General features: G+C 31.8%; 1 protein-coding gene across 1 annotated transcript; it reads left to right on the forward strand.

Annotated features, from left to right (window-relative positions):
- Nucleotides 1–10,976: 10,976 nt before the first annotated feature.
- On the forward strand, nucleotides 10,977–12,316 carry LOC124847769 (disease resistance protein RPV1-like). The gene is made up of 2 exons (XM_047325327.2): nucleotides 10,977–11,685; nucleotides 11,781–12,316. Exons 1-2 carry the CDS (start codon nucleotides 11,120–11,122, stop codon nucleotides 12,181–12,183), a joined length of 969 nt encoding a protein of 322 aa, XP_047181283.1. The 5' UTR covers nucleotides 10,977–11,119; the 3' UTR covers nucleotides 12,184–12,316.
- The last annotated feature ends 5,167 nt before the right edge of the window (nucleotides 12,317–17,483 follow it).

A 17,483-nucleotide genomic window follows, 5' to 3' on the forward strand; every position in this document is an offset into this window, starting at 1 on the left:
GTATAATATTGTAAAGATGGACAATGTCTGAAGTACAGTGATAACTCTACAAATGATATCTTATCTTAATATACGTAAAATTAAAACAATAAAATATGTATTTCAAACGAAAAAAACTTGAAAATCAATGCGAAATAGCACAAAAAAAAATAATACTTTTTGAAAACTTTTGCCACATTCTTACAATATTTGCGAAAAAATATACACCAATATATAAAATATGTATATTGAACCCACTTTGTAATAAATAGAATCGATTCTATATCATATTTTATTATATTTTCATATTTTTATATTTTTATAATAAAATAAATATAATTAATAAAATGGTATAATATAATAAAAATGATAAAATGTACATTATTATGATAATTATTAAAATAATAATAATAATAATGAAACTATAATAATAACTATTAATTAAAATAAGAAAAATAAAAAGTTAGTGATAAATTTAGAAAATAATAATAAGATAATTATAAATTTAAAATAACATAAATAATAAACAACAATAATAAAACTTATTAGATCGCTTAAATCATTTACAAACTTTCTATTTACTTTTTACTATTCTTCTCTTAGTTTAAACAACCTCATTTTTTACTCATTTTTCATTGATTTCCACTTCTTCAAATTCATTAATTAATCCAAGTAAAGCTTAATAGTTATTAGTATCTCACATTCTAAATTGGTAAAATATACCGACAAAACCAAAGTCTTTGAAAATATATTTATAACAAAGGTGAACTCCTTGTCATTAAAACTAATTTATAATATAACTTATTATTAATCGAACACTCCTTAGCAATCATTAAATCGACTTTTTCTATATGACAAATGTCAATATCTCAAAAACCTAAAACATTTTGGGGGTGCAAATAAATTAGAAATTTAATGATAAACTTTGTGGAACACCTAAGTGTGTTTAATATTTTGATGAAATTAAGCTGGAAAGCAAAGTTTGAGATAAGAGAATTTGACACTACAACCACCATGTTGATGATGATATAAGAATTGAAATTATGGATCTTATATGTAATCTTAGATTTGGGTTGTAATGAGTTGTATATATATTGTAAATAATTTTTTTATTTTTATTATGTTTTGGTTAAGTATAAAATTCATGTCTTAGAGTCAATTGAAATGTTAAGTTATATTTTAATAGAAAAAATATTGAAAGTCTTACATTAAGACCAATTTACAATATATAAATAGATGCAAACTTCACTTTATAAATTAATGAATTAGGCCTAAAGTCCACATTTAGTAATCATTTTCATCATGTTAATTGATTAAAGTGATAAATTAATCAAATAAAATTCAAATTTAGATTTTAGTGATTTTAATAGATTAAAAGTGTGATTTACTCAATTAAAATCCTAAAAAATGGTGTGTGATTATGATTTAATAAATTAAATCAAATTTTAATATACTAAAACAATCAATTTAGAGGGATTTTCTTTAGAAAAATAGAGAAGCATTTGCTTCTTCACCTTCCACCTCATCCATTATGAGAGCTTAATGATTGTGGAACTACAAATTAGGAAAGAGTCTCTTTAACTCTTTTTTTTTTACAAAACTCGTTTCCTTTATCAAAACCTTTTTCAATTTCATGAAGGAATCATAGTGGAAGAATTGTCTAACTATCTAGTGAAAGAAAACATTTTTAATAAGAATATGAAAAAAGGGTTACAAGTAACATACCTTGAAATATTCAATAAAATAGGGTAAGATGGTGAAAATTTTAATGAAGCTTAAAAGAATGCTTAAAAATAAATGCATGCATATAAAAATGACAAACATATTGAATAATAGAATCAAACAACACTTTATATAGAAGAAAGATGTATAACTTTGTTTCTCGAATATTTAGTTTCGATCGTATTCTCAATATTATTTAAAATTAAATCGATTTGATGAGAGATTTTTTTTCACAAGGCTACAAAACACTTGTATTTTAATCTAACGAGAGTGTTTTGCTTTAAAGTTCTATATGAAAAAGGTTAATTTGATGTAAAAATTACTTATGTTGTGGATTAATCTCACTTAAACACTCAATGAATTTAATATTTTTCATTTGAATTTTGATTAAGATTTCATGCATGTCTTGCTAACAAGACACAATGGATGAAAATTAAATTAAGATGATTGTGAATCAAAGAATGATGTGTATGGAGGTGACAACAAATGGATTACACTGATTGCAATGAACTGTAAAGAACACAATATAAATTACAAAAACTAAATTACCAAAAAAGAGGAACTTGTAAACTAATTCAATCATAACATGACCCAAATTGCAACAACCAACTTTGGATTAGCCATTTTTCCTATTCACGAAATTATCAAAATGTATGTATTGTTTCCACAATTTGTTACTCTTGCAAAATACAATATTAACCTATTTGTATTTTTTTCCCTTTTTACAGTTACAAAGAGTAAATTAAAAATTCAAACAAGTTACATTCTAAACCGTCCTATAATTTTCCTAGAAAAAACTTTCCTTGGTGACTAACAGTTAGATCTCATTTGTCTTGAACAGTTAAGATCCATTATACATGTCTTTGTAGCAATTGTTGCTTTGTTTTTCTTTTCAATTTGCTTTGATCCTTTGCTTTAGTTACCTTGTCTCAATCTCCGTTAGCTATATTATTTTCATTCTCCTCTTTCAATCATCTAACAAAGGAAAAATAGTCAGTTTCGATCCTCTAATAAGAGGTAAATAGTTAGCTTCTAACTGTTGTAACTAATTCAAATAATTATGTTCCTAATATGTTTGTAATTAGGTTTATGTAAATAGACTCTATGAATAAAAGTCTTTTCTTTAAAGCAATAGACATATACAATACATTGAAGTTTATGTAAATTGCTTATGTCAACCTTCTTCTTTCCCTTATCTGCTAACAAGTGGTATCTATAACAGTAAGACTTGGGACCTTATACGAGTGTGATGGCTTTCAATGGAGGAGGAAATTTCTTATCTAATATTCCAATTCTGGATGAAAAGAATTATGATCACTGAGTAATAAGAATGAAGGTCATTTTCGGTTATCAAGAAGTGGTTAATGCTATGAAAGAATGCATTTCAGAGAAGGCGAATGCAACTACCAAGACAAAGGACTTCAAGGCACGTTGTCTTCTACACCAGTGTATGTATCTTATTAACTTTGAGAAGATTTCCAAAGCCCAGACAATAAAGGAGACTTGGGATATTCTACAAAGAGAAATGGTGAAAAATATTAAAGCAATTTAGTACGGAGGAAGTAACTCACAACTACTTTAATAGAGATGAAGTTTAAGATTGGTGAATGTAGTGATGAGGAAGAGAATATGGACAACACTTTATGCAAACATATGGTAGGCTCTTTGAGATATCTTTGCAACAATAGACTTGATATCTCATTTGTTGTTGGATTAATTAGCAAATGCATGAATGATCCAAGGAAGACACATTTCCAGACTGCAAAAAAAGGTGCTGAGATAGATTAGAGGAACTTTAAGTCATGAAATTCTATTTCCTAAACAAAATCATACACAATGTGATTTATTAGGCTACTCAAATTTTGATTGGTATGGAGATAGCCTAGATAGATAGAGTACCAAAGTTACATTTTCAAGTTTTTAGGAGCACAAAAATTTCTTGGTGCTCAAAGTAGTAACTTCTTGTAGCTTTATTTAGTTGTGAGGCGGAATATCTAGCTAATGTATATGCAACATGGAAAGCTACTTGGCTGGACTCAATTCTAACAAAAATGACAATTTGAATTGAGAGACCAATTAAGTTGTTTGTGGACAACAAATCAACGATTAACCTAGTTAATAATCTTGTATCACATGACAAAAGTAAACACATAAAAGCTAGATTCCATTGCTTACGTACAAGTGACACATATACTTATTAAGTCATTGAAAAGATATAGATTTAGAAAGTTAAAAGTTAAGTTCGCTGTGATTCATTCATGTACTTGAATTATAGGGGAGTGTTGTAACTAATTCAAGTAATTATATTCCTAATTTGTTTGTAATTAGGTTTTGGTAAATAGACTCTATAAATAGAAGTCTTTTATGTGAAATCAGTGAACATATACAATATAGTGAAGTTTATGTAAATTTCTTACCTCAACCTTCTTCTTTTCCTTATTTGTTAACACTAACAAGTACTCGTCTTATGTATGTCTTGTGGTATCCATCTCTTACACCATTCCTATAAAAAATTATGTATCTCTTTGATTCCATCATTTTTATAAGACTTGATGATTCCTAAACTTTGATCAACTGTGTGAAACACATTTTTGTCGACTCTTAACTCAAGAACGATCCTTGATATTTTGAATAATTTTTTCTTATTCTTTATGTTCTAAACACACTTCAAATGAAATTTTATAAAAATAAGATGTCAGATCTTTTTATCTAATCTAGTTTACATGAAATCTTAAGATAATTATTGGTAAATAAGTGTCAAATTGTTTGGTGTTTTAGGTAGAACTAGGTATTTGTGCAAAAGCCTACAAACCACTTGTCTCGCACACACAACCCAAGAAATAAAGGAGTTTTACTGAAGTTTCGTAGGCTACCCACAAGTCTCCCTAGACCAAACTCAAAATAGAATCCAATCTTTGTTGTTTCTATTTGTTGTATATTATTTAAGGATAAAGTCAATTAATATTATGCAAATAGATGCTAAACAAATCTAAATATATGTTTATAGGTGTGGGCAAGTCCAATTAACCCATGAAGTTTACAAGGCAAATGCAGTTTATAAAAATGAAAGATAGTTTAAAATTATAAAATTATGAAATCATGTTATAACAGTCAATTAATTAAAAAATTAAACATGTGTAATTAAAATATTTAAATCAAAAAAATTATCAAATTTAAGATAAACTTAAAATTTAATTATTACTTGATTAAACCTTTGATTTATTAATTTTATACAAATAGTTCAACCCAAAAAAAATATCAATTTATGGTGAGAAGAAACACTTTTACTAAACAAATATACATTTTTCATAAAACTAAGTTTTTTAATTTGTTACTGCATTAAATGATTTGATAAAGACAATATCATATTCTTTTAATAATATTTTCATTTTAACCACAAAAATTAGATTCTCATCCCGTGATGAAAATGTTTCTATGAAAAAAGGGGCTAAAAACATTATTCAGAAACAATTATTATTATGTTAGAAAGATTAACCAATATGAAAAACAACTGTCCAACCATGAATTTTTTGTAAAGGTTAAAATTTTATTTTATGAAAGTTGCCACATAAGAAATAGTTAGACTTCAAATTGAAGTGAGGATAATATTAAAAAAAAGATGCGATTAAGTAGGTTGTTGCGATTACGACAGCTGGACTGATAAGAAAGAGACATTTCTCTCCTCATCTCACAACAACTTCAAATAACTTCAAATTCATCATATTATACTTTTTTTCTCAGCATTAATATAAATCTCTTTTGTTTCCATTAAAAAAAATAATAACAAATAATTGTACTTGCTATACAAACAAAAAATAATATGACATTATTTCTATTTCTTTTATTTAGTAGGTCTATTACGTGTGCTTTATTTGTTTTTTTCTCGTTTAAATGTACATAATTATATTTATTAAAACACCTATGACCATCATGATTCTCTTAATTAAAATATTTAATATTTTTATACAAGTTTATGTTTCCATCCAAATTAATTATTACCACTGATATGCTTTTTTATTTCAAATTAAAATTGTTGTACCATCAAACAAGTACATAGACTATCGTGTACGACTATTCCAATTTAACCATTATTTGAGAGGATAACTCTAGATTTTTCTAAAACAAAACTAATTTAGGTAACTAAATTGTTAAGGTAATTTGTGATACCTTTATATGAAAGTAATTGAGGTAATTAAAATAACTGTGATTCTAATTAGCTAGCAACGGTATGTTAACATTGCCATTACACCTTGAATTCTTGAAATACTTTAGATGATCAAGAAATATTAGTTTGAGTGTAAGTATCTTCAAAGTTATTTAATTTCTTCTATTTCACCTTTTTTCTCTCTCTTTATGTAATACTTTTTTTCTCCACATTTGCACTAACCTATTTTAGGATGCATGTTTCATTCCTTAGTTAGTTGTTTATTTTTTTTCAACTAATTTTTCCATAAAAAATATTCTTCATAAATTTCAAGTAATTTATATTTAAATAAGAATAAAATTTTTTAAAAATTGTATGCTTTTTTTACAAAATTAGTTTATGTACGAATTAAATTTAACATTACATGAGAAAAAATAATTTCAATTTTTTATCATAGAAATCTAGCCCAATGAAATACCCAAGTTTTAGTTTTGATTTGGGTCTTCCCTTGCTTTCAATTGGGCAACACACAATTTTTGTAGTTTCTTGTATTATCATAATTTTTTTCCTATACTCCCATAATTTTTTGGATTTCAGAATGCACAGAACACATAAATTATATTATAGATTGGGCCATTTAGAGTACATTTTATATCATGTAATATGGAATGTATAAGTTACTTTATATTTTAAAATATATAATTTGAAATAAAAAAATAATTTTTAAATTGTATATTCTGGGATACAAAACTTTATGAAGGTGCAAGTTGAAGTTATGGAGACAAAGGAAGAAAAATGACCTGCATTTTTATGTTGGGTGTTGCTCCCTCCACCACCACCCTATACTTTCTCCACCTCTCCACATTATTTTAAATACAATTATATCCTTAAGTTAAAAAGATTTTTACTTTTATCCTATTTTAAATAATTTGAAATCCTAATTTTACTTTCCCAACACCCACCCACGGAACTCTCTTCCTCTTTCCCTATTTTTGTTTCACCTTCCCGCCTCCCGCATTTCCATTCCTTTTTATTCCCAATTTTTTTTTTTGGTTTGAAAGCTTTCATTGCCGCCGTGGTGTGAAGGAGCGTCGCCGCCGTGGTGTGGAGGAACATCGAGGAACGTCCAGAGCATCAACCAGCATGAGGAAGTATACATCAACGGAGGTGACATCCTTCAACGGATGTCCCCTAATAAAACAAACTCTAAAATAAAAAACGTAACCTTTAAACGGGAAGTGACATCTTCAACGGATGTCAACATCCGTTTAAGGTAAAACGGATGTCGACATCCGTTTTTCCTTAAACGGATGTTGACATCCATTGAAGGATGTCACCTCCGTTTAAAGGTTACGTTTTTTATTTTAGGGTTTTATTTCAAGGTTTATTCGAATACGAGGAAGCACTCCACGCACTGCACACGAGAGGGAGACTGCTTGATAATTCTTTCCACCACCACCAACCTTTGCAACTTGTAGTATCTCATAATGACGAAAGAAAGAGAGAAAGAAATATAATGTTAAAATGAAAAAAAAAAAGTATTTTACTCATGTACGGGATACTAGAATAGATAGGTTATTAATGAAATAAGTTATGAATGGGTAAAATTAAAAAATAATAATCCTAAAACTAAAATTTTACTGAGGGACAAAATAGTAAAGAGGAGGTGGAGGGAAAAAGGTGTGGTGGTGGAGGGAGCAATACCCTTTTATGTTTGAGTTTATCTAAAATTTGTTCTGCATATGATTAAAAAATATTTGGGCTTAATAAACTAATCAAATATATGTGGACCAATAATACAATTTCGTTTTGCACCTCCATATAATGTACAATCTGAAATAGATAATATATTTTTATTTTGTATTTTATAATGTATAATCCAGAATATAAAAAAAATTATATTGAAGATTATACAATTTGAAATACAAAAATTTATGGGATAGGTTAAAATTAATGAAGTGCATGAAGAATACATTAATAAGGTTAATAAGAAGAAGTAAACATTGTATGTAATTCAGAGTAAACGATAGGCGAGTGTTGTGGAAGAGGAGAGTTAAACAATATAAGCATTCGATGATACTAGTATTAGGTTAAAGAAGGACTACACGATGTAAGCATCATAGAGTACTTATCTCAAATGATAGAAGGATTAAATAATATAAACATCAAATTATAGGTTAGGGGGAATGGTAAGCTATATAAAATTTGATTATTTAATATTATTTTTTTAATTTGGAAGATTATCTTATTGAAAAAATTTAAGAATTAATTATTTAATTTGGAAAGTTAGTTCATTCAAAAAAGTACCTTTTCTTTTTTATAAATATAACGTGAAAAGGTGTAAATATACACAATTTTAAGAAATTGGATATTTCTTGTAACCTCTTTATTTATGTATTTTGTTTCTTTTCTTTTTATATAATACACACAAATTTATATCAATAAAATTCATATATTAAAAAACTTATTTTTTTTAACAAAAATTTATGACATAGTAAAATAAAGAGTCCATTCACTAAATTACATTTAATGTCAACATTATGACTTAGAGTCATAATTAGTGTTTCCAACACGCAAATTATCCGAATTCATTTTGTATAAACCATGACAAAGAATACCAATAGTAGTGAGATGGTTGTGCTTAAATAAATTGAAACATTTATTACCAAAATTAAAAAGGTATCTAGTAACATCAAGTTTTGATAACAAAACCTAATTTCAAGATAAAAGGCGTATATAATTTTTAATAAATTTAAATATGTTCAATGTTAAGGATTAAACAATAAGTCCTACGATTTTCACCCTATTTCTTATGAAGGCAATCTTTTTTCATTTGGCCTTATGATTTGGATAAAAAACAATTTCTACATCTTATTATAAACAAGATTCATACATCTATAATCAATCCACTATATATCACATTGAACTATAATTAAATTTTATTTAAAACATTCGTAAGCATTAAGGTTATCATTCTCTTCAAATCAAACATTACATTTTGGACAATCCTTTTGGAATGTCTAGATTTTCCACATAAACGACAATTATTTCTCTTTAATTTTTTCTTCTAGATGTTAAGTTGGATTACCATTTAACATCCTTTTTACTTTATCATGTTATTACACAATTTTTTTTCCAACTCCTTTATTTCCTTGATGGTTTACATAATGGATTGACTTACTTTCCTTAATTTTAAGTCTTGTTTCTTTCTTAACCAAACATGCTATGTAATTCATGCACGTTTCATTTATCATTCACGAAATTTTGACAATTTGTAACGTACTATGCTCAAACGGTAATGAATTCAAAATAAACAATGTGAGAAAGATTTCATTCACACCTATTTCCAAGGTCTTAAAGTCTTGTTGCAATGTTTATTATTTCAATAAGGTCCATGTACTTGTTGGTGTCTTAGCAAGAAACTTATATATATATATATATATATATATATATATATATATATATATATATATATATATATATATATATATATATATATATATATATATATATATATATTAACAATGTAATTGCTAGTATTTGTTAGTAGGAAGAATTGAACTCACAACCCCTCTCACCATCTCTTCCAAGTATATTGTCGTTCTTTTTTAAGTGATGCTTACAATATATGATGCTATGATAACATCAATAACAATTAAAATATTACATAAAATTGTGTACAATTATAATAACAATCTATAAATGCCTTATTATAGTGAATTTCAATAAATTCATAAATCAATTAATATATACATACTTAGCATCCTTATTCATGGTAATTCATAAATTATCATAAACTTAAAATTAAATAACTTTAAAATTTTGGTGAGTAACAAAATTTATCATACACTTAATTTCAAATAAATATCATTAATTTGGAATTAAATGAACATAAAAATTTGTCATTTGTCATTTCTCATTTTGGTGAGTAACAGATTCTCATACATCCATTTCCAAACAAATATGACATACACATACTATTAACCATACATAGAACTTTCATTTTTCTTATCTTACGTAAAAAAATTCATATATTTGCTTTATCTCTTTCTATCGTGCAAAACAAAAATTACCAATTTCATTATAACATTAAAGCAAAAAATTCAATCAATTTGCATCGGAAACATTAATCTTTATACAGGCAATCAAAATTACATAAATTTTTCATCTAATGAAACAATGTGAGCAGTAAAAACCTTAGAATCATAAGATAAAAAAAAAATATTTTTCATACCCATCAATGTAAAAACCTCATAAATTAAAAACCCCTAAATTTCATATTTGGGGTTTATAAAATTGGGAGAAAACATATAAAGAGAATCAAATAATTTCATAGAAAATTCAAATAGGATTTTAGAATTACAAAATTACGTGATTCTTACATATATTAAATAACATGTGTACCTTTCTCCATGAGAGATTATCCCCTATGGTGCTTTAGAGATTGAGATGGATCACCTCAATCCTTTCTTATGAGAAATTGCATTCTTCCCTATTCTATTAAAATCCAATTAAATTAATGATGATCCAAGGTTTCATTCCCTTTAATTCACTGTTCTATGATTTCTTATTATATAGATTGAGAAACACACATACTTGTTAGAGAGGGATTTTGTCTACGGATTATTTATCAGCCTGTCAATTTGTAGATATATTTTAGGACCATTGTAAATTATTGGCAAATTAATATGTAAGTAATTTATTTTTCATGCTTTATTTACATACAAAAAGTCGATAATAATGATTTCTGCGAGTCAAATTTTGACGGAGATGATTTTCATTCACAATGGTTTGTCAATCAAATAAGTTTTTTTATAGTGAATAGAAGGAAACTAAGGGATTGAGGTTAAGGCAGACTTAAGAGAAGCATCAAATCCATACTAACACATGCATTATGCCAACCTTTTTATCTTTTTTATTTCTTTATTTAGGTTCAAGGAAAAAGGAACATAAATTAATTTTGGACTATTAGACGAAACAATAATGCACAATCAACACGGTATTAGACGAAACACTAAAACCATTCATCCAATATTGCGTGCTGGTTTGAAAATGAATCACGCGGTTTTATGATTTCTCCATCCTTATCGAAACGAAATGTGCAAAAACGAAGAACTATGTTGGCTTTCATCACATTGCAACTCATGAACGTGGAGATGAAGTTGCTCACTTCACTTTCCAGCGTAAAATTTTGAATCAGAATGAACAAAGTCAAAAAAAAGAGAGGAAGCTTCCATTAAAATTCCACTTTAGCCACAGCCAAGGGTTAAATACATGAATCATAAGTTGATAGTTTTATTGAAACAGACATTTTCATTTTCATTGAAAACAGAGATGGCATCATTTGTTCCTCCTCTTTCTCCATCTTTGATCTCCAAGACCCCTCAACAACAAGTGCATCAAGTTTTCCTTAGCTTTAGGGGTGAGGACACACGTTACACTTTCACCAGCCATCTTTACGCAGCATTAAGAAGGCTTCAGGTAAAAACTTACATTGACAACGATTTGGAACGAGGCGATGAGATATCACCCTCACTTCTTAAGGCAATCCAGGATGCAAAAGTCTCCGTCGTTGTTTTCTCCCAAAACTATGCTTCTTCACGCTGGTGCTTGGATGAGCTCGTCAAAATCACCCAATGTAAGAGGAACACTGGCCAAATCATAGTGCCTATTTTTTACCACGTTGACCCAACCCATGTTCGCCATCAAACTGGTTCCTATGCACACGCTTTCGCCTCGCACGAAAAACGTTTCGTTGCTGACATGAATAGGGTTCAAACGTGGCGGCTTGCACTCACTGAAGTAGCCAATATCTCTGGCTGGGATTGCTTGACCACAAGGTAAAACACCACATCTTGCTTCTGGGTAGCTTTCTATTCCTGTAAGATGTTTCCCTGTTTTAATTGCAATACTTTATTGAAATTGATGAGCACAGTGTGGAGTCTGAACTAGTAGAGATAATTGGTAAGGATATATTGCAAAAGTTGGAGTCCATCACAGGTGGTGGCCTAGAAAGACGCATTGGCTTGCAGAAGGAAATGGCACAGCAGAAACTGGAGAAGTTACTGAGAACGGGTGATGTGAGGGACATGGAAGAGTTGATCACGGCAATGCAGCAACTTGGAGAAGTGAAATTGGAGAAGGCGATGCAAACAGATGATTCGGGCGTTTGGAGGGAGGTTATGGAGACGTATGAGCGTATATTGCAGCTTAAACAGGACAAGTGGATGCGAACACTTAGTACAAAAGACATGCAGGATTTGATGAGTACGAGGGGGCATGTTATGCAGATTCAGAGAGAGCAATCCAACCGTAGGATGGGGTTCCGCGGTATATAGATGCCTCTTTGGTTCGGTTCATCATTATGTAATCTAAATTAAACCAAATCAAACCTATGTAATTTGGATTCATTTAATTTTTGTACTTTTAAAATGATTTGCTACTTATTGTTTGATTAACAATGATTTAGCTTAAAAGTATTTATAATGAATGAATTTAAGACAAAACATTATATATTAGTTGTTTTCATATATAATAGGTTAAAATAATGTGTGACCATGCAAGTTTTTACTAATGATAAAGCCTAGGAAAATTAACATTAAAATATAGGGGTATTGCTTCGCTGTCTTTTTAAAAAGAAAAGTTTTTGTTGAATTCAATTAAATTATTACCCATGACATGATTTAATTGATTTACATGAAAGACTCAAAATTCCTTATTTTACAAGGCCACCGAAGTTACACCCTAAAATATAAAGCATCTTTTTTAACTTAAAATTATACATTTCAAAACCAATTTGAAGCAAGGTGTTTTGGCCTTTTTGTAGTGGGTTACTGGGTTCACTCACAGTTCCTGTAAGACTCTTGATACCAATTTGTTGGTAAAAGACACTTTAAACACTTAAATGAGGAAAGATAATAATTTTATTAAATAATAATCTTATTTAAATAAGCACAATAACAAGTTGTCACAAGTGGGAATGACATAAGGGCAAATCAGGAAAAGAATTTAGAGGAGAATAATTCTGTTAGACAGAATGTACAGGTGGCAAGCAATGATACAATTGTGCATAACAGAAAAAGTACAAGGCTGAGGAGGCCCAATATACGTATGAAAGATTATGTGTGATGTGGGGGGTGGTTATATGAGAGTGAGGGAAAAAGGAAAAGGGGGATGGATGGTTCATTTTCTGACTTCTCTGTTAATTCTCTGTTCTTGCATGTTTTTGAAATGATCTCTCTTTCTAGTCAAGGAAGATGAGCACAATAATACAGTAATGTTTATGAAAGACTATTATTCTCTGCTATTACTTACTTTGCTTACTGTCTGTCTGTGATAAATATTACATTTGGTGCTTTCATTTTACACTTTTCGGTCATGGCTGAAAACACTCGTTTGAAAGAGCTCTCTTCTGATGTAAAGCGTATTTTAGAGTTGATGGAATCCAGGCACCTGGAGTATTCTACTCGTTTTGAGAGCCTTGAAACTGCATTAACGTCATTGCATGTAGCGACTGCCGCTTCGAACAGGTCAGATTCAAGCTCTACGCCTCCGTTTCAGGTTCGAAATGTTAAACTGGATTTTCCCCGTTTCAATGGTTCAAATGTGTTGGAGTGGATATTTCGGGCTGAACAATTTTTCACGTTTTACAATACTCCGGAGGAGCAACGTCTTACCATTGCTGCAGTTCATATGGAAGCAGATGTGATTCCTTGGTTCCAAATGCTAGCTAAGACCACTCCATTTCAATCTTGGATTAGTTTCACTCGCTCCTTGGAATTGGAATTTGGGCCTTCCCCTTATGAGTGTCCTAGATCTACCCTCTTTAAGTTGATGCAAACAGGATCCGTTCAAGAATATTACCGAGAATTTACAGCTTTGGCTAATCGGGTTCAGGGCATTACTGCAGATGCGTTACTGGATTGTTTCATTAGTGGGCTCAAGCTTGACATTCGTCGAGATGTTATTGCTCAAAATCCCATATCATTATTACGAGCGGTTTCATTGGCAAAACTATTTGAAGAAAAATACCAGCCCAAACAGAAACCTACCTTAAACCTTCCTTATCCCAAATACCCACCTTCCTCGTTAGCCCAAACTACTAAATCTACCAGCCTACCACCTTTATTACCCAACCCAAACACTTCCAACCTGCATAATTCCCAATCCAGTAAGTTTGCCAATGTCAAAAAAATTTCTCCAGCAGAAATGCAATTGCGCCGAGAGAAAGGTTTGTGTTTCACATGTGATGAGAAATTTTCTCCCCAACACAGATGCCCCAACAAACAATATTTGTTCTTACAATTAGAGGAAGAGGTAGACACCACACTGGAACCTGAACCACCTGATGATGTTATTCAGGAGCATCACCTTTCTTTTAATGCTCTCAAAGGAGTCTCTAGCATTGGTACTATGCGATTCCAGGGTACTATCAATGGAGTCACGATTCAAGTACTACTGGACAGTGGGAGTTCGGATAACTTCTTGCAACCAAGGCTTGCCCATTGTTTGAAATTAGCCATTGAACCCACTACTAGATTCCAGGTCTTAGTTGGTAATGGAAATTCCTTGACAGTGGAAGGTATGGTGCGCATAGTTGAAGTGCAGATCCAAGGGCACTCTTTACAGCTTCCAGTTTACTTATTGCCGATCACGGGTGCTGACTTGGTCTTAGGGGCAGCGTGGTTAGCTACATTAGGCCCCCATATTTCGGACTACAGGGCCTTGACATTGAAGTTCTTAGTGGAAGGGAACTTCATTACACTTCATGGGGATAAGCCACAACTTCCGACTCCAGCCCAATATAATCATCTTCGAAGACTGCAACGCACTAATGCCATATCTGAACTCTTTACACTTCAGTTTCAGCAACCTCTCTGTGTTGTTGATCACGCGTTGCACTTACCTACGAATATGGATCCTGAATTAGCATTACTTTTGCAGAATTATCATGATGTTTTTGCAGTCCCTATTGGTCTTCCTCCGAGTAGGTCCCACGACCATGGTATTCCATTGATTGCAGGGGTTGATCCTGTTAAGGTTAGACCCTATAGATACCCTCACAGTCAAAAAGAACAAATTGAGAAGATGGTCAAGGAAATGTTACAAGAAGGCATTATAGTACCCAGTAATAGCCCTTTCTCTTCACCCATTGTATTGGTCAAAAAGAAAGACGGTACTTGGAGATTTTGTACGGATTACCGCGCCTTAAATGCCGTAACCGTCAAAGACAGTTTTCCCATTCCCACTGTAGATGAGTTAATCGATGAGTTATTTGGGGCTCAATATTTTTCCAAGCTTGATCTTAGGTCTGGGTATCATCAGATTTTGCTTAAGAAGGAAGACAGATATAAGACAGCTTTCAGAACACATCATGGGCACTATGAATGGCTTGTCATGCCCTTTGGGTTGATGAATGCTCCGGCTACATTTCAGTGTCTAATGAATGAAATCTTCCAAGATATGTTACGAAAATCTGTGTTGGTTTTTTTTGATGACATACTAGTCTATAGTCCGACTTGGTCTTCTCATTTACACCAACTAGAAGCTGTTTTGCAATTACTCAGGAAGCACAAATTATTTGCCAAGTTCTCTAAGTGCTCATTTGCTCTTACACAAGTGGAATATTTAGGACACACTGTTTCGGGTCAGGGCGTGGCTGTAGATGCTTCCAAGGTACAAGATGTGTTAGCCTGGCCTCTTCCTACTAACCTTAAACAATTACGGGGATTTTTAGGACTCACGGGGTATTATCGAAAGTTTGTCAAGGGTTATGCCTCTATTGTAGCCCCTTTGACAAATTTACTCAAGAAAGACAGTTTTAATTGGGATGCCGCAGCTACTACAGCTTTTGAAACACTAAAAGCTACTTTAACGCAAGCCCCAGTACTTGCTCTTCCTGATTTTACTACTGCTTTTGTTTTAGAAACAGATGCCTCAGGTATTGGTATAGGAGCGGTGCTTAGTCAGAACAATCATCCAGTTGCTTTCTTTTCAAAAAAATTAAATCCCAGACTTCAAAAACAATCAGCTTATACAAGGGAGCTATATGCCATTACGGAGGCCATCGCCAAATTTAGACATTACCTTTTGGGGCATAAATTCATCATTAAGACGGACCAGAAAAGTCTTAGGAGCCTGACCCAACAATCCTTACAAACGCCGGAACAACAGTCGTGGTTGCATAAATTGTTGGGCTACGATTTTACTATCGAATATAAACCAGGGAAGGACAATTTGGCAGCAGACGCGTTGTCTAGGTCATTCTTCATGGCATGGTCTCAACCAAACTTGGCAATTTTACCTGTCTTACGTGGTGCAGTTGCAGAGGATCCAGAATTAAACAGCATCCGTGAACTGTGTCGTAAGGGTACCCCACCCCACCCCAACTATTCCACACACGATGAGTTAATATACTGGAATGGCAGAATGGTTATCCCTAAGAATCATGACTTGATTCAGCAGATCTTACATGAATTTCACTCTTCCCCACTCGGTGGACATTCGGGTGTTATACGAACTGTCTCTAGGATTGCAGCACAATTTCACTGGCAAGGCATGCATAAAGACATTGCTAATTTTGTTAAGCAATGTCTCATCTGTCAACAGGCTAAGTCTTCCAATACACTACCTGCGGGGTTGTTGCATCCTCTTCCTATTCCAGCACAGATATGGGAAGATATCGCAATGGATTTTATTACGGGATTACCCAATGCTCGAGGGTTTACAGTGATCATGGTAGTGGTTGATAGATTGTCTAAGTATGCCCATTTTGCTTCTTTAAAAGCTGATTACAATAGTATGCACGTGGCTGAATTGTTTATGCAGACGGTGGTGAAATTACATGGCTTTCCCAAGTCGATTGTATCAGATAGAGACAAAGTTTTTATGAGTCACTTTTGGAAACAACTCTTTCGGTTGAGTGGCACTTCGTTGGCAATGAGCACCGCATACCACCCCCAATCTGATGGTCAATCAGAAGCTGTCAATCGCTGTGTGGAGATGTACTTGCGTTGTTTTGTGTATGACAATCCAAAGATGTGGCTGAAATTGTTGCCATGGGCAGAGTTTTGGTATAATACTTCGTATCACCTTAGTACGGGTATGACACCATTTAAGGTAGTCTATGGACGGGATCCTCCTAGAATTGATAAATACATTACAGATTCCACAGATTCTCCTACTTTGCAGGAACTGTTACAGCAGCGTGATGTGGTGTTGCAGCAGTTAAAGGGTCATTTGCATAAGGCTCAACAATATATGAAGCAACAGGCGGATAAGAAGAGACGCCATATTGAATTCAAAGTGGGAGATTTGGTGTTGGTGAAGCTACAACCTTATAGACAGGCTTCAGTTGCTTTGAGAAAAAACCAGAAATTAAGTATGAGATACTTTGGTCCTTTCCCTATTATCCAATGTATTGGTCCAGTGGCTTATAAACTGTTGTTACCTGCAACTGCTCGTATTCATCCCGTTTTTCATGTGTCACAGTTGAAACTATGTCACGGGGATCATCAACAGTCTTATATTCCACTTCCTCTAGTTACTAATGACCACGGTATTGTATTACAGCCACATGAGATTTTGCAAGCTAGAGTTATTCTGCAGAGAGGCCAACATATTCCTCAGGTTTTGGTAC

Source organism: Vigna umbellata, chromosome 1, assembly GCF_029865625.1.
Source record: "Vigna umbellata cultivar VRB3 chromosome 1, Vumbellata_1.0, whole genome shotgun sequence".
NCBI lineage: Eukaryota > Viridiplantae > Streptophyta > Magnoliopsida > Fabales > Fabaceae > Vigna > Vigna umbellata.